Source organism: Octopus sinensis, linkage group LG8 (assembly GCF_006345805.1).
Source record: "Octopus sinensis linkage group LG8, ASM634580v1, whole genome shotgun sequence".
Classification (NCBI taxonomy): Eukaryota; Metazoa; Mollusca; class Cephalopoda; order Octopoda; family Octopodidae; genus Octopus; species Octopus sinensis.
This window is the reverse complement of record NC_043004.1, coordinates 93,442,950-93,469,541: the sequence shown is the minus strand read 5'-3', so window position 1 is coordinate 93,469,541 and position 26,592 is coordinate 93,442,950. Positions and strand designations below refer to the sequence as shown.

General features: G+C 36.8%; 1 protein-coding gene across 2 annotated transcripts in view; it reads left to right on the top strand.

Annotated features, from left to right (window-relative positions):
• LOC115214996 (syntaxin-5) overlaps nucleotides 1-4,546 on the top strand; it is a 28,410-nt gene extending 23,864 nt beyond the window's left edge. For both annotated transcript variants that reach the window (XM_029784107.2, XM_036505607.1), the window contains exons 9-11: nucleotides 1,119-1,219; nucleotides 2,608-2,729; nucleotides 4,348-4,546. In XM_029784107.2, the coding sequence (XP_029639967.1) occupies nucleotides 1,119-1,219; nucleotides 2,608-2,729; nucleotides 4,348-4,507 (383 nt within the window). In that variant the 3' untranslated portion in view covers nucleotides 4,508-4,546. The remainder of the gene's footprint in view (nucleotides 1-1,118; nucleotides 1,220-2,607; nucleotides 2,730-4,347) is intronic.
• The last annotated feature ends 22,046 nt before the right edge of the window (nucleotides 4,547-26,592 follow it).

Below are 26,592 nucleotides of genomic sequence, written 5' to 3'. Positions count from 1 at the left end.
CATTTAGCATTCAGGTAACTCTGTCAAATATAATGCTTATTTGATACCTGGTGTTTTGCTGTACTCAAGAAGACTTGTCCTTCACAGCAGAAATGTTAAGGCTACTTCCCATTGATGAAGAGGATTGGCATGCAAGAATTGTGTACTGGTGCCATGTCAAAAGCACTCATGCAGGTGCCGCTTAAAAGTGCTAGTGTAGTGCCAAGTTAAAAGCACCCAGCACATGCTGCAAAGTGGTTGGCATTAAGAAGGGCATCTAACTGTAGAACCAAGCCGAATCAGACTGGAGCCTGGTGCAGCTCTCCAGCTTGCCATCTCTGATCAAACCATCTATTCATGCCAGAATGGAAAAGGGATGTTAAAGGATGATGATGGTGACATTGTAGAGTAGGAGTGAGAGGCCAGGTCTTGATGGCTTAAATGTAAAACAGGCAGAATATTTTGGCTGGATATGACCGGTTGAAATGCTAAAGGGTTAAGTAATGATTTGTAAGTGACAAGCTGACAGAACTGTTAGTGTGTTGGACAAGATAATTAGTAGCATTTCTTCTGGCTCTTTGCAATCTGAGTTCAAATACTGCTGAGGTCAGCTGTGCTTTTCATTTTTCTGGGGGTTGATAAAATAAAGTACATTTGAGTATCACAATAAGAAAGAATTATAGGATTTGTTTGATATTGTACTATTGGTGTTTCAAAGCTAATAATAGCTGGGCTCAGTCATCCTCACAGGAGTACTGTAGTTGTTTAGGGTTTACATCATCGTTAGATGCCCTTAAAGCACAAGTAGCACTAAGAAGATTTGTTGTGGATTCTCAGCCATATTCTAATTACTCAAAAAATTCCAGAAGACTCCAGTGTTATCTGATTAAATCACCCCCAGTATTTGACTAGTATTATATCTTATCAAAACTGAAAGGATGAAAGCAAGACTAACCTCAGTGAGATTTGAACTCAGAATGTTCAAGGCCAGAAATAATTACTCTTAGACATTATGTCTAACACCGTTACGATTCCGATATTCTAGACATGTTTATACATTAATACACACATATACAAACATTAAGCAAATTCTTGTTCGTTTATATTAAAATTTCATCCACCTTTGATATTTTGTACAGATTCCTTAATGATGGAAGAACAACAAGGTGATCTAGTAATTAACATGGACTCTAATGATGTTCAGAGGAGGCAGGACCAAACCCATTTAGTTGAACAACGTGTAAGTACATTCTTCTTCAACTTGTGATCTTATCTTTGTTGTTTAGCATCAAGTCACATACTGAGATCACACTGGTTCTATTTTTTATGTGAAGGCACAATGGCCCAGTGGTTAGGGCAGCGGACTCGCGGTCATAGGATCGCGGTTTCGATTCCCAGACCGGGCGTTGTGAGTGTTTATTGAGCGAAAACACCTAAAAAGCTCCACGAGGCTCCGGCAGGGGATGGTGGTGATCCCTGCTGTACTCTTTCTCTCACTCTTACTTCCTGTTTCTATTGTACCTGTATTTCAAGGGGCCGGCCTTGTCACACTCTGTGTCACGCTGAATATCCCCGAGAACTACGTTAAGGTGCACGTGTCTGTGGAGTGCTCAGCCACTTACACGTTAATTTCACGAGCAGGCTGTTCCATTGATTCGGATCAACCGGAACCCTCATCGTCGTAACTGACGGAGTGCTTCCATTCCATTCCATCTATTTTTTATGTGAAGCTCAAATAGTTGTATCAATTTAGACATTAACAGCTCAACTGTTTGTTGCTGTTTTTGTTTAATCCCAGATTAACCCCGATTCAGCAGACCTGCCATCAAATGCATTCCAACCACTACCATCACTTCTCCTTTCTATGCATGGTATGTCTACCATTGCTTGATTCCCTTACTTGTAGAACAGGCAACAGTTTAGAAATCCTTTAATAATATTTTGAGGTTACATTGAAGTAAATTTAATCTGATATGGTTGCACTAATGAAAATTTTATTAAATACCAATTGCATTTATTGTGAAGATGTGTTTCTTTTCTCTTTTACTTGCTTCCATCATTGGACTGTGGCCATGTTGGAGCATTGCCATGAAGAATTTTTAGCTGAATGAATTGATCCCAGTACTTATCCTTTTTTATGCCTGGTACTCATTCTATTGATTACTTTTGCTGAACTTCTAAGTTATGAGGATGCAAACATATCAACACCAGTTGTCAGTCGGTGATGGAGGACAAACACACACACACACACACATATATATATACGACAGGCTTCTTTCAGTTTCCATCTACCAAATCCACTCACAAGACTTTGCTTGACCTGAGGCTATAGTAGAAGACACCTTCCCGAGATACTACATGTGGAATTGAACTCAGAATCATGTGGTTGGAAAGTAAGGTTCTTACAACACACCTATGCCTGCACCTACAAATATTACAGTAAAATATATAAATGAAAACTGACATTTTTTGGCTTTACTATATATTTTTGAAAGAATAAATATAATAGAATGCAATGAACAAAAATGCAATTTTTAATGCAAAATTTAGACTTATCTTTCAGAAGATTTCAAGTGCTGCACTCTTGATCAACATTCTTGGATTTTTCTTTGTTTAATCCTTGTTTAGGATGCATTTCTGGAGGAACGAGAGCAGTCCATGCAGAACATCAACACTACAATTGTTGAACTGGGTTCAGTTTTCCAACGCCTTGCCACAATGGTCAAAGAGCAAGAAGAACTGGTACACAGGTTGGTATTTACTGAGACACAGTTTCAGGTCTTCTTTGGAACTTCCTTTGGGAGGAAAATATATATTTCTTATGTAATGGGAGACATAAAGACTGTGAGGTTAAAATGCTGGTCTTCTAAGCACATGGTCATACATTGAGACCATACTACTACCTATGTGAAATGGATTTGGATAATATATATATATATCATATTATATCATATCATCACTACCATCATCATTTAGTGTCTGTTTTCCATGCTGGCATGGGTTAGATAGTTTAACTGGAACTGGTAAGCTGGAGAGCTGTACCAGACTCCAGCCTGTTTTGGCTTGGTTTCTACGGTTGGATGTCCTTCCTAATGCCAACCACTCCATAAAGTGTACTGGGTTTTTATGTCTCACCAGCACAGGTGCTTTTTACATGTCATTGGCATATATATATGATTCTTTAATTCTTTTACATATATATATGTATATATATATGTATGTATATATTCTTTAATTCTTTCAGTCATTTGACTGTGGCCATGCTGAAGTACTGCCTTTTGTTGAGCAAATCGACCCCAGGACTTAATCTTTGTAAGCCTAGTACTTATTCCATTGGTCTCATTTGCCAAACCACTAAGTCACGGGAACATAAACATTCCAGCATCGGTTGTCAAGTGATGTTGTGGGGACACAACACATACACACGCATGTGAACACACATGTTCATGTACATACCTCTGTTTGCTTGATTATCAGCAGGTTCTACATTTGTTTTCTGTTTCAAGTTTGAATTATTTGTAGTAGGAAGGGTAAAGAAAAGTAAGTCACTATCTGAAGAATTTTGAATGAATTCAGATTATAAAGGGACATAACTAAAATCACTTTGTTACTCACTCTCCTAATGTTTTTATTTACAGCCATGCCCTTATAATGATAATAATTTCTAACATAGGAAGCAAAATATAGTCATTTATATTGATCTGTAGTGCTTGATGGGTCCTTATTTTACTGGTGATGAGAAAATATGAAAGGTAAAGTTGGCTTCATTTGAGTTTAAAACTCAGAACATAAAAAGACATGACTATAAACCACAAGGTGTTGTCTTCATCATCTACAATTTCTGCTAACCACTTATCCTTATCAGCATCATCATTATCATTTAATGTCCACGTTCCATTCTAGTATGGTGCAGTCGGTCCAAGGACTGTATCACTCTCCAATATCTGCTCTGGTGTCTGTGGTCGGATGCCCTTCCTAATACCAATCATCTCAGTCTCAGAGATTAATTGATGTAATCAACCCAAGTGTTTCACTGGCACTTAAGGCAAAGTCGACCTTGACAAAAAAAAAAAAAATAATAATAATGATGATAATTTGTTAGTTAAGCACAAGGTCTCGAATTAAAAGGAAGTGGACAGTTGATTACATTGAACCAAGTACTTGACTGGTACTTTACTTTATTGACCTGGGAAGGAAAACAGGCAAAATTGATCTCCGAGGGATTTGATCTCAGAATGTAAAGTGCTGAAACAAATGCTGAATGGCAATTTATCCGACTCTAATGATTTGGCCAAGCAACAATAATTATAATAATACTCATTGTCTCTTTCTTTTCTTCTTTCTCTCTCTCTCTCCTTCTTTAACCAGGATTGACTCCAATGTTGGTGACGCTGACATGAATATTGAAGCTGCACACACAGAATTACTGAAGTACTTCCGGTCCATTTCCACAAATCGATGGTTATTGATCAAAATATTCATAGTTCTTATGATATTTTTTGTTTTCTTTGTCAAATTCATACTGTAATTTATGCGATAAAAATAACTATTATCATTATTATTATTATTATTATTATTTTATTATTAAACTATAAACAATCATATTTACACTCTTCATAGCTGGCTGCTGTTTGTCAGTTTATTTGTTTTTTATTTTTGTTTCTTCATAAATGTTGGTTCTTGAGAATGTGAGATCGCAGATGGCAGAGTGGTTCAGGTACTGGCTAACCTGACGAGAAGGTCGGTAGTTCTAATCTCAACAACACAGCTAAGAAGATACTTAACCTTTGAATGCCTTAGTTCATTTAGCTGTAGACAGCGTTAGGAAGGGCATCCAGCTGTAGAAACTCTGCCAGATCAAGATTGGAGCCTGGTGCAGCCATCTGGTTCACCAGACCTCAGTCAAAATTGTCCAACCCATGCTAGCATGGAAAGCGGACATTAAACGATGATGATGATGATGATGATAGCTCTCAGGCATGGCTGTATACTTAAGAAGCTTGCTTGAAATCGTGTGTTTTTAATTTTAGTTGCACTGCATGGTACCCTGTGCGTGTGTTTGTTTGCTATAGCCCTGGGTCAGAAGATTCCACATCTACTTCGAGTTTGAATTGTTTGTAGTAGAATGGATGATGAATGGTGAAAGTCAATACCTGCAGAATTTGGACAGAAAGGGACATAATTGAGAACAGTTTGTTAGTCACACTTCTCTATTCCCATTATTATTACAATAGTAATTTCTAACATAGGAAGGAGAGTATAGTATATTGATCTGTAACATTTGATGAGTACTTAGTTTACTCTTTTACTTATTTCAGTCATTTGACTGTGGCCATGCTGGAGTACCGCCTTTAGTCAAAGCAAATCAACCTCAGGACTTATTCTTTGTAACCCTAGTACTTATTCTATCGGTCTCTTTTGCCGAACTGCTAAGTTATGGGGACGTAAACATACCAGCCTCAAGCGATGTTGGGGGTACAAACACAAACACACTAACACACACACACATATACATATTATATATATATAATATATATATTATATATAATAATATATATATTATATATTGCATATATACGATGGGCTTCTTTCAGTTTCCGTCTACCAAATCCACTCACACGGGTTTGGTCGGCCCGAGGCTATAATAGAAGACACTTGCCCAAGGTGCCACGCAGTGGGACTGAACCCGGAACCATGTAATTGGTAAGCAAGCTACTTACGACACAGCCACTCCTACGCCCAGTTTATTGATGCCAGAAAAGTATTTTTGAATGAATTTTGTTGACAGAAACTGTGTGGAAGCCCATTGTATGTGTGTGTGTAGTTGGAATGACAAAGGAATAAACAATTGTTATGAACTTTATTAGCTTACAGCTGTTTCTGCTATATAAGATACGATGTACTCATTTTGAGTACTTCACTGTCACCCTATAGCTTCATTGAACTTTATGTATGTGTGAAGGCACATGGCTTAGTGGTTAGGGGTGTTCGGCTCATGATCGTAAGGTTATGAGTTCAATTCCCGGTGGCGCGTTGTGTCCTTGAGCAAGACACTTTATTTCACGTTGCTCCAGTCCACTCAGTTCACAAAAATGAATAGTACCTGTATTTCAAAGGGCCAGCCTTGTGACGCTGAATCTCCCCGAGAACTACATTAAGGGTACACATGTTTGTGGAGTGCTCAGCCACTTGCACGTTAATTTCATGAGCAAGCTGTCCCGTTGATCGTATCAGCTGGGTCCCTCGTTGTCACAACCGACAGAGTGCTCCTTCATGTATGTGTGTAAATGTATATGTGTGTATGCATGCATGCCCCACCTTACTACTTGGCAATTGGCATGGGTTTGTTCATGTCCCTGCAATTTAGTAGTTTGGCAAAAGAAACTGAAAGAATAAGTACCAGACATAAAAAGGGCTGATTTGTTTGACTAAAGCCTTCAAGACTGTGCCCTAGCATGGCTGCAGTCCAATGACTGAAATAAAAGGCATAAAATATGGCAAAACTAACTGTGAGTCAGCTGATTAATGTTGTTGTGTAGCCTCATGTTAGTCTTGATTGAGCTGACGTATGATTAAAGACATTCCAGACATGGCCATCCAATCCTTTTTTTTCTACGTGCAAGAAATCCAGGAATACAGAGTGAGATTTGAGAGAGACTTGGTTGCTATTTCTGGTAGGGTGGTGACCATGAAGAGGCTCTCGTTGGGTCAGGCTGCAGCAATACATAATGGATAACCATTTCATTAACCAACAGTGGTGAGTTCAAATATTGATATGAGTGTGTGTGTATGTATATATATATATATATATATATATATATATGTGTGTGTGTGTTGGTGTAGCTATGTGGCTAAACAGTTTGCTCTTCAACGACCACATGCTTTTAGTGTCGCCAATGATTACCTGATTTCAAGAGGTGTTTTGACTAAGGAATTCAAAAGCAGAATGTTTGTTGCAGTTTGTTGTAGTCCAACCATAAAACATTGTGGATGAGCTGGACTATCTTAAGTAACTTTATATATATATATATTTATATTATATAGAGAGTACTATTATTCATAGGTTACGCACACTAGGAGGGACTTTTGCAGTCAAAACTACTAAAATAAACAAATTTTACCGAATGCAAAACTTCAAATCAAGTCATTTAAAAACAGAATTTAGTTACATATCACCTGTGATTTCGCAATCAATGCAGAATATGCATTCTATGCTCTTCAGTGCAACGAACTCAAGACATTTTTCTTAATGTCTTGAGTTCGTTGCACTGAAGAGCATAGAATGCATATTCTGCATTGATTGCGAATCACAGGTGATATGTAACTAAATTCTTTTTTAAATGACTTGCTTTGAAGTTTTGCATTGGTAAAATTGTTTATTTTAGTAGTTTTGACTGCAAAAGTCCCTCCTAGCGTGCGGTACCTATGAATAATAGTACCCTCTATAATATAAATAAATATTTTCAAAGTGGAAAAATTTACAGATTTTTTCTCTTACAAGGTTTTTCACGCTAACTACTGATAATTTCTTATAAAGATTTTATCCTTAATTTAAATATATATTATATATATATATATATATATATATATATATATATATATATATATTGGGTCATCCCCTAAACAATGCATTTTTTTTATACTTCTTTTATTTTATAAAATTAGATAGAGTTCTTTTTTAATCTAAAACAGGGGAGAGGAAACTTTTTAGTGCCGTGGGCAAAAATTTACAAGGAAAAAAGGTCCACTGGCAGATCACAAGTTCTAACTCTTACATCTGTGTAGATCTTGGATATATCTATGTATAATTCGATATACATTAATAAAGATAGGTTTAATGCATTAAATTAATGTGTAACATCTTCATTGATGCTGCCACTGAATTTAGGACATTTATATCACTTATGAAGTTTCTATATTTTTCAGCTAGAGTGTTGTTGGGTCTCAAGGGTGTGGTACAAACCTAGCAATATGTGTTTTATAGTGAAAACGAAATTTCCATTCAAATGGTAATTACCAGACGATTTTCTGTTCGAGTCTAACCATTTTAAGTAATAGTGGAAATACGACCTATGACGCAAATAGGCATATGAATATTATATAAATTTTATAATTGAAAAATTTACTATATTTTGTACAAATGAGTATATCAGCCTGCAAGGATAATAAAATGGGTTCACAGGCACAATTGTGCCCATAGATAGGGGTTTCACCACCCCTGTTCTAAAATATATTCTCCATTTTCTACAATGCTTTTCCATCTATCCGGTAGACTTGCAAGGCCCCTCTTCCAAAATTCATTTGTCCATGACAGAAAATACTCCTCCAGTACTGTTCTGAACTCTTGTACGGAATTCATATTTTTTCTGTCCAAATGATTTTGAGGACTGCAGAACAAATGATAATCAGATGAGACAATGTTCGGCGATTATGGTGGGTGGGGCATCGTTTCCCCATTCAAACTGTTCCAGCCTTTGGAATGTCATCTTTGCTGTATGTGGCTGAGCATTATCCTGATGGAAGAACACCTTTTGTCTTGAAACCAAAGATGGTCATTTACTGATGGCATGCAGCTGTCTATGAATGGTTGAATGACCAAATCCAAGCTTCTCAGCTAGTTCCTCAACTGTTACGTTAGGATTTTGTTCCACCAGGTTCTGCAGGATGTCCTCATCGAGCTCTACGGATCTTCCAGGATGAAGCTTGTCTTCGAGGCTGTAGTTTCTGGTTCGAATTTCTGGAACCACTGTCCACACTGGTTTATGCTTATTGTCCAAAGCTCATATACTGCATTACTATTCCTCATTCTTTCTGTTGCATTGTTGCCTTTATTGAAGTCCTAAGGCAAAATATGCTGAATATGCTCCTTTGTCACTGCCATTATAGTTTTGAAAAAAATAACTATTAAAATCGAACTGCACTCATCAAAATTTGCACTAAGAATAAGTACTAGGGAAAATTACTACCTGCTTTAATAGTAAGTTGACAGTTAGGTTATCCTGTCCTCCTCCAACTTTTAGTTTATGCAATTGAAAAAAACGCATTATTTATGGGATGATCCAATATATATATATATATATATATATATATATATATATATATATATATAGATATATATATATTATATATATAATATATATATATATATATATATATATATATATATATATATATGTGTGTGTGTGTGGAGGCGCGTGGCCTAGTGGTTAGGGTGTCAGCATCATGATCGTAAGATTGTGGTTTCGATTCCTGGACCGGGGACGCGTTGTGTTCTTGAGCAAAACACTTCATTTAACGTTGCTCCAGTCCACTTCCCGGTTTCAATGGCGTATGTGTTCCCCAGCTAGACGGGACGCCAGTCCATCGCAGCGTTACTCATTTTTCAGTTCGCTCTTCCTGGGACTTTAATATAGTTATAAGTAGTATGTCTGCGCAGGCACACACACTCACGAAAACATACATACATATATATATATAGCCGCGGATTATAAGATAAGACCTGAGTATATATAGCTTCACACGTTCGTTATCTTACCATCAACAAAATGATTGCATATTATATATGTATGAATTAATAAGCTGCAGCTGTAATATCTAACTATCTATCTATCGTGTATATATATATATATATATATATATATATATATATATAACGTACATATATAGCGCACGTATATACATAAAGGCGCACACGTACGTGCGTACTCACGAGTACACGCTGTTGTAATAATTCTTGACAATTGACAAGTGTAGGGCATAATTTAAGACTTCGAAATCCACTCCTCATTAAACCTTAATCTATTGCAGCTGCGTACAGCGAATGACACAACATGTACACACACAAGAATATATGAATTAATGTGTGTGTATATATATATATATATATTATATATATATATATATATATATATATATATATATATATATGTGTGTGTATTTGTATATAATGTTCGTTCATATTCACGTTCCCTATATAAATGTATATATATATATATATATTATATATATATATATATATATATATAGATATATATATATATATATATTCATTCATATAGGCGCAGGATGGCTGTGTGGTAAGTAGCTTGCTTACCACCCACATGCTTCCGGGTTCAGTCCCACTGCGTGTGTGTGTGTGTGTATGTATATATATACACATATATATGTTTGTTTGTTTCCCATCACTTGACACCCGTAACTTAGCGGTTCGAGTAAAGGCGATGCTCAAGCATGACAGGAGTCAAATGACTGAAGCAAGTAAAAAAAGAAAAAGGCAAAGAGTATATACACGTTCCCTATATGTATATATATATATATATCTATCCCCAAAAAGAACAACAAACAAACAACAACGTGAGGACGTGGTACATGTAAAAAATATTAGTAGACGCTCAGGGAAGGAAAGAGATGATTTAACGTTTCGTGCAATGCACTTCTTCAGAAACAGAGAAAAGTCCGATAGAAAAGAAGACGAAGGAAGAAAATCGCCAACGATTCACATATGGTTATATATATATATGTGTGTGTGTAAACGTTCCCTATATATATAAAGATTCAGTTGATGTAATGTTTTCATTAATCAATTAAAGGAGTCGCTTGAAACGGCCGTAATGAATTAACACTTGTACATCTTCGTTACTCGTATATATATAGTTCTGTAGCGCGCCAACAGATGACAGCACGCGGTTGCGTGCGCTGTGAGAACTAGCAGCGACCTTCACGTGACTGTGTGCCGAGTGCATCGCTGTGTTTACTTCGCAAGTTGTGAAATTTGTGTTTTTGTGATCACATGTATGCCGTAGTCTATGATTTTTTTCATGGACAAGAACAAAGAACCTACGTGAAATATTGCTATTTTGCCTGCGTGTCCCCCACCCCGCCAGAAAAAAAAAACTTATATGGACCCCCAGAGATCACATGGACCATGGTTGAGAACTACTGTTTTTCAGATGCTGATGTAGTCACCAACAGACATAGACAACCGCTTGACTATTTCATTATGTGACTCAGCAGCACATCCAGGATGTGGAAGCTAGAGAGAGAGAAGAGAGAGGGAGAGCAAGCTGTGCCGCCAGTACTTAAGTGATATCAATTTTCAGTTGAGTAGGCAGGACCAACGTGAAATGAAGTGCTTTGCTCAACGACATATGTTGCCGCCCTGTCGAGGTATTAAATATATGGCATTATAATCCAGGTTGAACATCCTAATCAACAATCCACGCATCTTTACGTTTAGTTGTACAAAAGACAAAAAAACTCGGGTTTGGCCTCTGCTGAGATACAAGAAAATGGCTGAATGTAACATGAATTTGGTATAGATACCTGTAACTGGACTGAAATAACTGAGAACAGAACCTAGTGGAGAAGATCGATTCACTTCCAATACGACTGATATTTTCTATGGAGGGAGATGTAAATAACCGGTTCTTAGATCTTCTAAGGATTCTATTGAAATCGTGAAGTGATCAGAGAGACGGAGAATAAAATATTAACAAGATATTGGAAGTATTCACGGATTAACCGTCAGCTGGTACAGTTTATATCATCAAAATTCACAACAATATGAAGAGATTTTGAGGAAAATTTAGCGAAAACTTTTATGTTATTATCGTATTTAACGAATATCCAATATCGATAAATTTTCAAGCATTAATCAGAAAATATTGATTTTTTTTTACTCTGGGTTCTTCTGTGAGCTTGTACAGTTCACATAATCCAAGTTACATAAGAATTTGGGCAAACTTGAAAGAAAAATCCATGTTGTAAACTGTGCTTAACAAACATCCAATATCAAGAATTAATGACAAAATATTGAATATTGAATTTTTCGAACGCTTTGTATATGCGTGTACACGCGTGCGTACGTGCGCGTCTTTACGTGTGTGTGTATATGAACGAAATGAAATAAAGGGGGAAAAACATTAAACAGAAAAAAAAATAGCAATATACTTTTAGAACAATGATATGCTTGTTCAATCCTATCATACCTTATAACAGTGATGTGGCGGAAGAGAGGATGATTTAGAAACGGTTTCAAAACATTCATATGCCAAAAATAAATGTGATTTCAAAATTTAAAATATTATTGGACTCTTTTTGGATATATAGCCAGAAACAATATCCATGTGTTTCTTCAAAAGCGTTATCCATTCTTCTACAGTTCTCCACGACATATTACTCTGAACAAGGATCTTCAGTTCTGACAAACATCAAAAACCAAAAAAGGGAAAATTTTCTGTGCTGATGAGGAGATGAGAGTTTGTTTATCTCAAATTAGGCCTAACATAAAGAAGATTACTCGTCAAAATCAAGCTCATACCTTTCATTAAATTTATGTACTTTATTCATATTATTAACAGTATTAATTATTATATTTATCGCACTGTCAGTCGTTTTTAAAAAAAATTTAAACGTACTTTTTAACACATAAAGTTTGATGAGGCGCGAAAATATTTTCATTCCGAAAATGCGACCCAGAGAAAAAAATGTTTGGGAACCACTGCCTTATAGAGACAGGGTTTTATTTATTTATTTATTTATTTATTTATTTATTTATTTATTTTGTGAGGGGAAACCTTTCTCAGCCTCACCGATGGCCTCGGTGCTAGTACGGAAGCCACTACATGCAAGAATCAGGTGGGTCTTGTTCACTGTTGCTCATTACGTATACAATGGCAGCCAGTCTTTTGTATTATGGATCTACCGTTTGGTCTACTTTTTCGACGACCCGCTTAATATAGTATGTAGCTAAGCCCATGAGGTTCAGATCAAGAAAGCTAGAAGTTTTGCGTTGATGGTGTTTCTTGGACGGGGAATTCTCCGTCAGCCACTTTTGAATTATGAAAATCAAGGGATCACAGTTCTGCTGGCACACATTTAGTCTTACCTAAATATTATCTTCCAATGAGACATGATTCAGTAGCAAGAATAGTCTGGAACAGAATAAAAATAAAGAAACTAATTTGACACAAAGTTGACTATACTGTGTCCGATTGGTGAAAAGAATACGAAGGTGTACCTAAAAAATTCCTGGCTATGTGTATAAGAAAATACCTGAGGATCAGTTAATAATGACTTTATTCAACATATTCCCCTCTCAGATTCATACACTTATTGCAGCGGTTTTTCAGTTTTTCTAAGTCCTGTAAAAAGAACTCGAAAGGTTGGACCTCCAACCAGGCCTTTCGCGACACCCTTAAAACCAGGAACTTTTCAGCATCTCCTCATAGTGTTAGAACTAAAAATTAAAACAGCCATAGTATTAGGACACGACTGATTAGTTATTGTTGTGTGGGGCCCGCTAGAGAAAAATATGCGTTTTTATGGAAAATACAAGAGATAGACAGCGTATATGGAACCATTGTTGAGGAGTGTGCAAATCCGGTATCCAAGATACGCTTTCAATTTCATACCTATCATTATTTTTATTAGAGTAAGGCGGCGAGCTGGTAGACTCGTTAGCACGCCGGGCCTAAAAGCTTAGCGGTATTTCATCTGCCGCTACGTTCTGAGTTCAAATTTCGCCGAGGTCGACTTTGCCTTTCATCCTTTCGGGGACGATGAATAAGTATCAGTTACGCACTGGGGTCGATATAATGGACTATCTCCTTCCCACAAATTTCAGGCCTTGTGCCTACAGTAGAAATGATTATTATTATTAGAGCAAGAGGATATATATCAACTCGTCTAGAGCAAAGTATGGCTTAATTTGGGTCATTGGAGGGAGAATACAATTCCTTAGTTCATACGCTACAAATGATTTCGATATCTTGGACAGTAAGAATGTGCAAGATCTTCTTAAGATTTAAAGGACGATGAACAAAGCATCGAAAAATTAACTTCATTAACCGTTAATCCGTTAACGAAAAATTTAACTTCGATAACCGTTAATATATACATACACACATACATTCACATAATACATACATACGTACATACATACATACATACATACAGACACACATACATACATACACAGACACACATACATGCATACATACATGCATACATACATACATACATTCATACACACACACATACATACATACATACATACATACATTCATACATACATACATACATACATACATACATACATACATACATGCATGAATACATACATACACACATACATTCACATAATACATACATACATACATACATACATACGTACATACATACATACATACATACATACATACATACAGACACACATACATACATACACAGACACACATACATGCATACATACATGCATACATACATACATACATACATTCATACACACACACATACATACATACATACATACATACATACATACATACATACATACATACATACATACATACATACATACAGTACTACCTCCCTGTGCGGCACGATGTTGCTAAAACAATTTACAACACCATCCACAAAAAAAAAGACTGTCCTGAAATAAACTTAGAACATGTACTCTGTTACGGAATAAATTCATAAACACCAACTGAAGGAATACTGGTGGAATATTCCCATCAAAACTTCTATCGAATGCCAACATAACAGGCTGGGTATTGCTATTTGGGACAGAGGGGCAAAGGTACGTACCATCATAGAGGTTAGCTGCCCTGCAGATATAAATATCTCTTTGAAAATCAAAAAAAAAAAAGAAAAAAAAGAGGATGTCTATGGACAACTGCTTCGAAACCTTCAGCTTGTATATCCAGACTATGAATTCATATTCATACCAATAATAATTGGAGCACTAGGTTTTGTTAGTAAATGCTTAACGGAGAATAGACCGGCTAATTTGTACATTACAAGTGCAATCTGTGAATGGAACAGTAAAAATATGCGAGACTTTTCTCAAGTTCCAAATGGGAATTTGTCTGTGTTAACTGCATTCCAAAGATGAAGCCTTGTATCTTTGCTGGAAACCGGCTCCCTCTTCAGTGAAAGATTTATAATAATTAAGAAATAGAAGAGACATACATGCATACATACATACAAACAACAAACAAACAAACAAATAAATAAATAAATAAATAAGAGGAAGAAGACATCTATGAACCATTGATAAAGAGTTTGGAAATCCAGTACTCGAAATACACTTCCAGCTTCATACCTATTATTTTTGGTACAACAGGATTCATACCAACTCATCTGAAGCAAAGTATGGCTGAACTTGGGGTCTTGGAGCGAGAATGCAAATCCTTAATTCTTATTTCTTTATTACCCACAAGGGGCTAAACACAGAGGGGACAAACAAGGACAGACAAACGGATTAATTCGATTATATCGACCCCGTGCGTAACTGGTACTTAATTTATCGACCCCGAAATGATGAAAGGCAAAGTCGACCTTGGCGGATTTGAACTCAGAACGTAACGGCAGACGAAATACGGCTACGCATTTCGCCCGGGGTGCTAACGCTTCTGCCACTCGCCGCCTTAATGCAAATCTTTAATTTTTATTCTACAAATGATCACGATATCTGAAACTATAAAAATCTGCAAAACCTTAAGATTTAAAGGACAGCGAATAAAGCAATGCTCGCTTTCACAACCTTGCTAGTGAGCAGGTAGTCGGTCAAAATTTATTCTAAATTGAGAAGAGAAAGAAAATATATATAAAAAAAAAATACAAAAAAAGAACTGGCTCTCCGTCGGTTACGACGACAAGTGTTCCAATTGATTCGATCAACAAACAGCCTGCTCGTGAAATTAACGTGCAAGTGGCCGAGTGCTCCACAGACACGTGTACCCTTCACGTAGTTCTTAGGGAGATTTAGCGTAACGCAGAATGGGACAAGGCAGGCCCTTTGAGTTACGAATACAACTTATTTTGGCCAGCTGAGAGGACTGGAGCAATATGAAATAAAGTGTCTTGTTCAAGCACACAACGCGCCACCGAAATCGAAATCACGACCTTGCGATCGTGAGCCAACTACTTCTACCACTAAGCCACGCACCTTCATTACCTGCATACGTACACACACACACACACAAACACATACACACATACATACATACAGACATACACACATACATTCATACACACATACACATGCACACACACATACATACATACATACATACATACATACATACATACATGCATACATACATACACGCATACATACATACACGCACACATACATACATTCATACATACACACATACATACATACATACATACATACATACATACACACACACATATACACATGCATGCATACACACATATACATACACACATACATACACACATGCACACATATATACATACACACATACATACATACACACATGCATACATACATACACACATGCATACATACATACACACATACACACATACACACATACATACATACATACACACATACATACATACATAGATATATACATACACACACACATGCACGCATACACACATACTCACATACATACATTCATGCACACATACATACATATACACACACATACACACATACATATATACATAAATACATACATACATACATACATACATACATACATACACACATACACACATACACACATACACACACACACACACACACACATACATACATACATACATACATACATACATACATACATACATACATACATACATACATACATACAAAAAGAAACACATATAGCCATACATACATTTGAATATATCGAAATGTCTGGCTTCTGTTTGCTATACAGTAGTAAATACATGAACACGTCAGACAGCATTAGCGGCAAATATCAATCAAATTCTCTATAAGGCTATCATCTATCACCACGAATCTTGACTATTAGTTTAACTTCATACTCTAGTCACGTAACTATTCCTTTTCACTGGCTGGGGTTACAGTTTACGTGACGTGCCGTGAGCCACTGGTAGCGGTGTTAATGTTGGTAGTGCTGTTATAGTAGGAAAGGAAAGGAAGAAAAAAAGAGAAGCGAATATGATCGACTGTTAGACATTTTACAGCTTATTTCATTCAACAAGTTACAGCAGAAGTCAACGTCATTCCGTTCCGAACGTGTCGTCTGATTTATTGTTCTTATGTGGCTGGGGTTTATAAGCATGTCACATATTTAATCGGGTTCGTAATCTCGCGTATACATCACGTTATCTGTAAACGGGGAAGGTGTTTCAACTCTTCCAGACAGACTCACTAAACTTTTACAGCTTTAATGATGACAAGACGTTTCGTTTTAGGGTACTGGAGAGAGAGAGAGAGACAGAGAGAGACAGAGAGACAGAGACAGAGACAGACAGACAGAGACAGGGAGAGGAGAGCTAGAGGTCGACTTAATATATACATACACACATAACACATTATATACAAACACACACAAACACATACACACTCACACATACACACACATACATACTACATACATACATACATACATCATACATACATACATACTACATACATACATACATACATGTGTGTATGTATGTATGTATGTATGTATATATATATATATATATATATATATATATATATATATATGTATGTATACATACATATTTAGGATCTTTTCTGTTTGATTGCCAGTGTCAATTTCTGTTCGAATTTTCGCCATAATTCAATAGATAAAGATTACAGATTGAAAATTTTGGGTAATCTCAGCCAATCGGAAGCTACAGACACATTCATGCCTGTTTCCATAGTAACAAGCGGAACATGAGAATACTTTTGTCTGCCAGAAAGCATCTTTTGACAAATACATTGAAGCCACTTGTTGACGGTGGTGTTCTACTGTTTTATCCAACTGGAAATTTTACCGATCTGTTTGATAATGGTAGCAAGCTCCGGTATCCTCGCGTTTATGATGGAAACACTGAGAACAGAGGAGGATGCAATATTGTATCTACAAGAAAAGGGCGTTATACCCGAAAGAGAATTATGTAAAAAGGAAGAAGCATGTTATAAGTACAAGAAGACGTGGTGGGAATGTGTACTGACGATGCTCACGCCAAGAATGCATGGAGTATGTGTCAGTGAGGAAAGACACATTGTGTGAGGTGGCAACCTTCCTCTTCGGACTGTGGTGCTTTTCCTTTACTCATGGGTTAAGGAATTGATTTCAGTCCGGTGTTGAAGAACTGAGGAAGAACCATTGCACAACTGTTGATTATAGCAGCTATTTTAGGGAAATATGTGCGGAGGACTTGCTTCGTCATCCAGTTGGTACTAAAAATAACAACTTGTGCTTCAAGCGACAAAAGACGTTTTGTTTACTCGATTTCCTCGAGTAGAATATAAATACTGACAACGCGTCAATGACGGCTTCCAAATCCTGTTTCCTGACTGGGTGAAAATGATCAAACTTTAAAACTCTTTAACTTTCTAAAAACATTTTTCTAGAAAAACTGAAATAACTCCAGCACTTCAGCTTGGAAAACTACATTAATGTGCCAAATTTTAAAATCTTCGATAAACTTCAGCTTTTAAAATGCTGGCAGCCAAACGTATATATAATATATATATATATATGTTTGTATGTATATATATATATATATATACGTAAGCATATATATATATATATATATATTATATAATATACATAAGCATATATATATTATATATATATATATACATATAGTTAGTATATATATATATATATATATATATATGTATGTATGTATGGCTATCTATGTGTGTATATGTATATATATATATATATATATTATATATATATATATACACACATATATATACACGCTCTTACATACTCATACACACCTTTGAAACGAAAAATGAGTTAAGATAAATAACTCAGTGTGGTTAGTGGCTTGTGTTTGGAAACAAGAGCGAGTAAGAGCATATTTAAATCATGTAAAGATAAATTCTGGAGGTTAGAACAACCATTTTGTGGCAATTGATATCAATTCGAAACCTCAAGAATAAAAAGGCCTCCATAACTGACAAGGGGAAAAAAAAGAAAAAACACAAACCAATTTGATTCTCTGAAGAGAACTCATGTTTCTTTCTCAAAAGTCGTCATCGGCGCAGCAGTTATCCTATTTATCTGTAGCAAAGGAGACACTTTAACGTATACAAAAAATATATTTAAAAAATAGCATTTATAGCTTAGATAATTTCATAAGTGAAATGAAAATAAACTAAGGGAAATAACTCTGAGTAGCCAGTTGTATGTATTTGAACAACTAAGACCGACAAAGACGTATTAAATGACTTATATGCGTGTGTGGTGTGTGGTGTGTGTGTGTGTGTGTGTGGTGATGCAAACAGAAAAAAAAAACAGAATTCAAAATGATGTGTATATGTATATTTTGATGTACGTATATTTGATAAGTGCCAACGTCAGAAACTCTCGGCACTTGAGTCACTCTGTTGCTTCTGTCAAATATTAATATATGTGTGTGTCTGAGAAAGAGAGAGAGAGAGAGAGACAGAGAGAGAGAGGGGGGTGGAGTGAAGTGGAGATGGAAGTAGAGAACCTTGGCGATCTTGGTCTTCTTCACACCAAGTGGGTACACTCTGAGAATGCTGAACACGTATCTTTTTTTTTGCTGGGTTTAAGAACGTAGGCTGAGCAAGTTGTACAACGTTAAACAGCGGATGGAGAAGTAGAAAACGGCATACGAATATGATATGACCAACTTCTGTTCTTGTGCTTCCCAACCAAACTAAATTGTCCTAAAATAAATCAATCATTGTATAGTTAAACCTAATACGTGAGTGTTAAGTTACAGTATATCTTAATATTATCTGAAATAGAATGCCCGAGCATTTTAAAATTGACCGACGTTAATACGAAAATGGTTCAATTCGAACTGAAATTATATGATATGAAATCTGATTGAAGAATATTGGAGACAGCCTGATCTGTAATTTGATACGTTAGCAACTAGATTGGTATTATACCTTCATATAATTGAACAACCACTCTACCATAACGACGTATACCTACTAGGTTTATCTATACCAACAATTTCTAGACAGGCTTGCACCGAGAGAGAGAAAGAGAGAGAGTGAGGTCGAGGAGAGCGTTATGGGGGAGAAAGTACTATACTTTGATATATATATTTTCATTCAAGCAACGTACACAAATATATCTAGATATATGATCCACACGCGTGTAGGCATAAACTCCCAAAGAAAGTTGTATCTTACCTCAACACGTATTGCATATAAATACATACAGACACTGACATATCCCTGCTTAGAGTTACCCACGTATCTCAACACATGTCTATGTAGATGTATACACAAATATATACTAATCTTACACGTGCTCAAAGGCAATGAGCTGGAAGAATCGTTAGCACGCCAGGCGAAGTGCTTAAAGGTATTTCGTCTGCCGCTACGTTCTGAGTTTAAATTCCGCCGAGGTCGACTTTGCTTTTCATCGTTTCAGGGTCGATTAAATAAGTACCAGTTACGTACTGGGATCGATATAATCGACTTAATCCGTTTGTCCTTGTTTGTCCCCTCTGTATTTAGCCTCTTGTGGGTAGTAAAGAAGTAGGTATTTTGTCTGCGACTACGTTCTGAGTTCAAATTCCGCCGAGGTTGACTTTGCCTTTCATCGTTTCGGGGTCGATTAAATAAGTACCAGTTACGTACTGGGGTCGATATAATCGACTTAATCCGTTTGTCTGTCCTTGTTTGTCCCCTCTTTGTGTAGCCCCTTGTGGGCAGTAAAGAAATAGATATTTCGTCTGTCTTTACGTTCTGAATTCAAATTCCGCCAAGGTCGATTTTGCCTTTCATCCTTTCGGGGTCGATGAATTAAGTACCAGTTGTGTACTGGGGTCGATATAATCGACCCAAATCACGAAATAAGAGTAGTAAAATATATTTTAAAAAATATCTTTAACATAGTACAGAAAACCCAATACGTTTTGTAGAATCGATAGCTAGGCTTATTACACCATAAGTTGACTGTCTGTTGTGAGTTCCAGTCTGGGTTGGGCTTTAGGCAGTTGTGAATGACCCAGCTTGAGAAAGCGGTAAATTGTTTATATAAATACACGTGCACGCACACACAGACGAAGACACAGATACAGACACAGACACAGACACACACACACACACACCACACACACACACACACACCACACACACACACACACACACACATATATATACATACACACGTACACCTGTCATTGTGGCTTTGTGACACTGAGCAAAGCAGGCCTTGCTGTTCACTCAAGAATAGTGAATGTTCCACAACCACTGAAATAAACTGAATTCTCAACTTTTGTCCCATTTGCCAAAAGGTTTGCAAGGCACCAACAGGCCTCAAGAGACGCGTTCGTACCCGTAGAACTGGATTAACGCTTTGTTTTACTGAACCCTCATTTGTCGTTCGCGACAAGAGAAGAATCCATCGCACACACACTTAGATCCCTTTATTTGGAACACGGATGATTGAACAAAAATAGCTGGAGAATTTAACCATAGCAAAGACCTGTTGGTTTTTGCTACGATTAGATTCTCCAGCTATTATTGTTATGATTACTAAACATGAATATGTTTTCGTTAAACGAACCGATACAGTCATGTTTTGCAATTACTATACACAAAGCACAAAGAAAGACCATCAGAATGTCTTAATTTATCTTGCTTGAGTAACCAGTATTCCAGCATGACCAACTGTATGTGGGTTTAAGCTAGGAAATAAAGAATGAAAATGTCCGGAGGAAAGGAGGTCTACCAGAAATGCTATAAAAATGCGTTCTCCTTTAAGCAACCAAAAGGTACGGTTGTCTTTCTTTAATCCAGAAAGCGTTATCAATACCATTTCAGACAATGCATTCATATCCACCATTATTTTCATGCATTTAATATTACTATTTATTAGTTCCAATTAAAGAAGTCCAGAAGTTGGATTAAATATATATACATAAATACATAAGTATCATAATATATATATATATATATATATATATAAGTGTATGTACAAACTGGCTAACATGTCTAATATATACATATATATATGCATCAAATGAAATAAAAAACAAAACACAAAGGATGTCGCGGTACACATGTTTCAAGCTTTATAAAAACAACCTATTTTTTACATCAATATATAATCGACATAAAGGATGGTTTAAAGCTCTCTTCAGTCACATACAATTACTATACCAAAGACTTACATCACATTAAGAAAAATCCGAAAAGGTACATTTAGTATTATCTATAATGGTAGGTATATTGAGTTTCACTGAGAAGGTATGTTTGTATATAAATATATATATATATATAAAAGAAGGCGCCGAATGACCTGTCTTTTCTTACCTGTCCTTCTAATTGTTGTTTCTCTTGTCCACCTTTGTATCGTCTAACTGTCTGAATGTTTTATTGTCCTCTATTGCGTTTTTGTTCCTTTTTTTATTTTTTTTATTTATATATACATATAGCGGCGTACGTACACAATTGTGCTAAGCTTACAGTATGTGTGTATCTAAATTTTGTACGACTCTTACCCTATCTTTTTGTCCCCCTCTCCCTTCCTTTTTTCTTTTTCACGCTACCCCTCTCTCTCACATTTCTTGGCCTTCTCTTTCTTTAACTCCACCTTTTCCCACTCGTTTATCTCCCCTATACCTTTCCCTCTGTCTCTGATTTTTTCTAATCCTTCAATCCCGCTGCCCCCTACCCATCTCTCCTCCTTCCACGTGACCGGTGTCCAGCCAGCCATGATCTTTCTTCCTTGACCTGACTGTCGACCGCTAACACCTCTTATGTCCTTCTCCTATGTTCCTGCCTTTAGGCTTTCACTTCATACACGCCAGCTCAATTTGATTCGTTCTCAGTCGAAAGACACCTGTTGTTATTTCTTGTTGATTGTATTCGTAATTCTGTTCCATGTTCTTGTGTTTTGTCTTTGTTTCCGTACACATTCGCTAGCTTTCTTACAAAGGGGTCTAATGCTCTTAGCTTAGACTTTTTTGGGGGCAACCAGATCGAACCATCTCAAATGTAATTGTCCGAAATGGTCATGACTTCTGGTACTTGACTGTCCTTCTAATTGTTGTTTCTCTTGTCCGCCTTTGTATCGTCTATCTGTCCGAATGATTTATTGTCCTCTATTGCGTTTTTGTTCCTTTTACGTGGTCTGATCCATAAGTATCCGGATAGCTGCTGTAGTAATGAAGTTAAAGCACGCAGAGTGAAGCTGCTTAGCACAGATTGATCTTGAGCTCTGTTGCGCATGCGCACTAATTTTAACATTCTAGCCCACTTTCGCTGTTCACAGCAGTGCTTGGTAGGAAGGTGTGTAGCGTGTGACCATGTGAGAGAAAGTTGAGCAGAGAATCTGCATAAAATCTTGCCAAAAGCTTGGCGATACCTGCTCAGAGGCCTACGCAAAGTTTTCAAAAAGTTTTCATCGTTCTCGACACAATCAAGGAGATCTTGTGCAAACTGAAACTCGAGTGTCTTTTTGGTCAGCTGAAAACAGTTTTGGCACAAGCTTGACAGACACACATCTCATACCAAAATCTTCAGTGATAATGGACTGAACTGAACTGTAACTAATCTGCACATCCTCTGATAGCTCACGGATGGTGATTCGACGATTTCCCCTCAGAGCTGTACACACATCTGCGATGTCTTTCTCAGTTCTGCTGGTCGCGGCTCTCCCAGAATGTTCATCAATATCGACATTTTAAGGCTATCTTGGAAACATCTGAACCGCTCGTACACTTGTGTGCGGCTCGTACACTCCTCTCCATACACTGTCTGCAACATTGCATAGGCCTCTGAGCGAGTATCGCCATGACAACTTTCTCTGTTATGGTCAGTCCAACCATCACACGCTACACACGTTCCTTCCAAGCACTGCTGTAAACGGTAGATGTGAGCTAGAACGTTGAAACTTAGTGTGCATGCACAGCAGAGGTCAAGGTCAATACGTGCTAAGCGGCTTCATTCTGTGTGCTTTAGCTTTGTTACCATAGCAACAATCCGAATACTTATTGATCAAACCGTATATATATATATATATATAGGGAGATGTATTTGCATAGCAAGTGATTTGATCTGAGATCGTGTGCTAAAACGAAAATAATTGCAGCGTGGAAGGTGTTTGTAAGCCATTTAAGAAACACACAAAGCCGTTCGATTCACTTCCGTGCTGCGCGGATTTTTGTCAGTGAACAGGTCGCGGTCTTAAAGCGACGAAAATATATTGACAAATTAAACTTAAATGTTAAAGTGAATCGAACGGCTTTTGTGTGTTTCTTAAATGGCTTACAAACACCTTCCACGCTACAATTGTTTAATATATATATATATATATATATAATATATATATATATATATATATATAATATATATATATATATATATATATATATATAGCAATTAAGGACAACTACTTAATAAGGAAAACTTAACAAGAAATTGTCAGGTAGATAGCGTGAAAACCTCATAAGAGAAAAATTTCGAAAATAATTATTTCTTATTGAACATATTATTATATATAGAGGGCATTATACATACATGCCAGAAGGCATTATACAGCAGAACTGCGCAGTATGAGTGCACCATTGTACGAATAATTTTGCTGTATGAGCCGAGGCTCGCGCAAATTTTTGTCTTGAAGTACGAGCGGAAATAATCCACAGTATGAGCGAGTTTCATACAAGAGACCGCTAGTCGGCGCTGAGTTCGCACACGCTCTTCCAACAAGAACAGTCTCCGCGCGCTCAGTTCACGTGTTTATCTCGCTGTAGCAGCACCCCTCTCGTGTTTCCCCCAGTATTTTTGTTTAGTTTTGTGCATTTTTTTGCTGCATCATAATTAAAGTTAGCGAGGATTTTTTTCACATCAAATATTTATGTCAGTTTTTCAGTTACTTGGATTATGATATTAAGTTTATATTAAACGTGAAATAATATAGAGAAACAGTCAACTTCTGATGCTCGATATTAACATTATATGCAAGATGCCATCATGTTGCTGGTTTTCAGCTATAATATAATATAAGGTTCCGTTTCGAGAACTGTATCTCTCATCAGGCGGTGTAAAAATGACACAATTGCTTTATAACAAGGAATATAAGGCTATCAGTAACGCAGGGTTAAGTATAAAAGGCCAGGAACGGAGGAATATACAAAAAAATCTCAAACATCTTATAACCAGCCGACTGAAATTATCAGTTTATTAAAAGCTACTTCAAAGTGCCCAGTATGGAATTTGTTCCCTAGGAACTTGCATATTCGGTAACAAGATTCATATGTACACCACAGGGTACATCATAATTAGGTCCTAGCGAAGTGTTTCTCGTAAATAATTCTATACGAATTATTAATTACTTGGAGAAATTATAACTATCTATCTATCTATCTATCTATCTATCTATCTATCTATCTATCTATCTATCTATCTATCTATCTATCTATTTATCTATCTATCTATCTATCTATCTATCTATCTATCTATCTATCTATCTATCTATCTATCTATGTATCTATCTATCTATCTATCTATCTATCTCTACATATACACACACACATATATACAGAGTAATCCTTCACCATATCGCGGTTCACCTTTCGCACACTCAGTACATCGCGGTTCACCTATCGCGCACTCAGTACATCGCGGATTTTTCTGGCTAACATATGTAAATTTGTATCGCGGACTCCTCGGTATATAGCGGGCTACTGCCGCTAATAGGTATTTATATTTTTTTAGATTTTAATTATTTTTGTGGGAGGTTTTTGAACGTAACAACCGCGATGATCGATGGATTACTGTATACGTAATACATACCCAGATATATCACAAAAGCAGAAGCACATATATGTTTATAAGGCACATAATTTAAATACATGCATACGTATGTGCCTATCAACATACTTGCATATATACACAGACACATATGTCTTCCATCACAGCACAAACATAAACAAACTAGTAAACTAATTTCTAAGAATTTCATTGGAAAACGAGCTCCTCCCACGCAAACTAATAATAACAATCTTTTCTACTCTAGGCACAAGGCCCGAAAATTTGGGGGAGGGGACCAGTCGATTAGATCGACCCCAGTACGAAACTGTTACTTAATTTATCGACGCCGAAAGGATGAAAGGCAGTCGGCCTCGGCGGAATTCGAACTCAGATCGTAAAGACAGATGAAATACCTATTTCTTTACAGAGAGGACAAACAAAGACAGTCAAACGGATTAAGTCGATTATATCGACCCCAGTGCGTAACTGGTACTTATTTAATCGACCCTGAAAGGATGAAAGGCAAAGTCGACCTCGGCGGAATTTGAACTCAGAACGTAGCGGCAGACGAAATACCTATTCCTTTACTACCCACAAAGGGCTAAACATAGAGAGGACAAACAAGGACAGACAAACGGATTAAGTCGATTATATCGACCCCAGTGCGTAACTGGTACTTATTCAATCGACCTCGAAAGGATGAAAGGCAAAGTCGACCTCGGCGGAATTTGAACTCAGAACGTAGCAGCAGACGAAATACCGCTAGGCATTTCGCCCGGCGTGCTAACGATTCTGCCAGCTCGCTGCGCCATTTGAAAATAAAATATATTAAATGAAAAAAGAGTTTGTGTTGCCCGGATGGTGGTGCTGGTAGGGTGTGATGGTTAGTTTTGGACTGGGTGGTA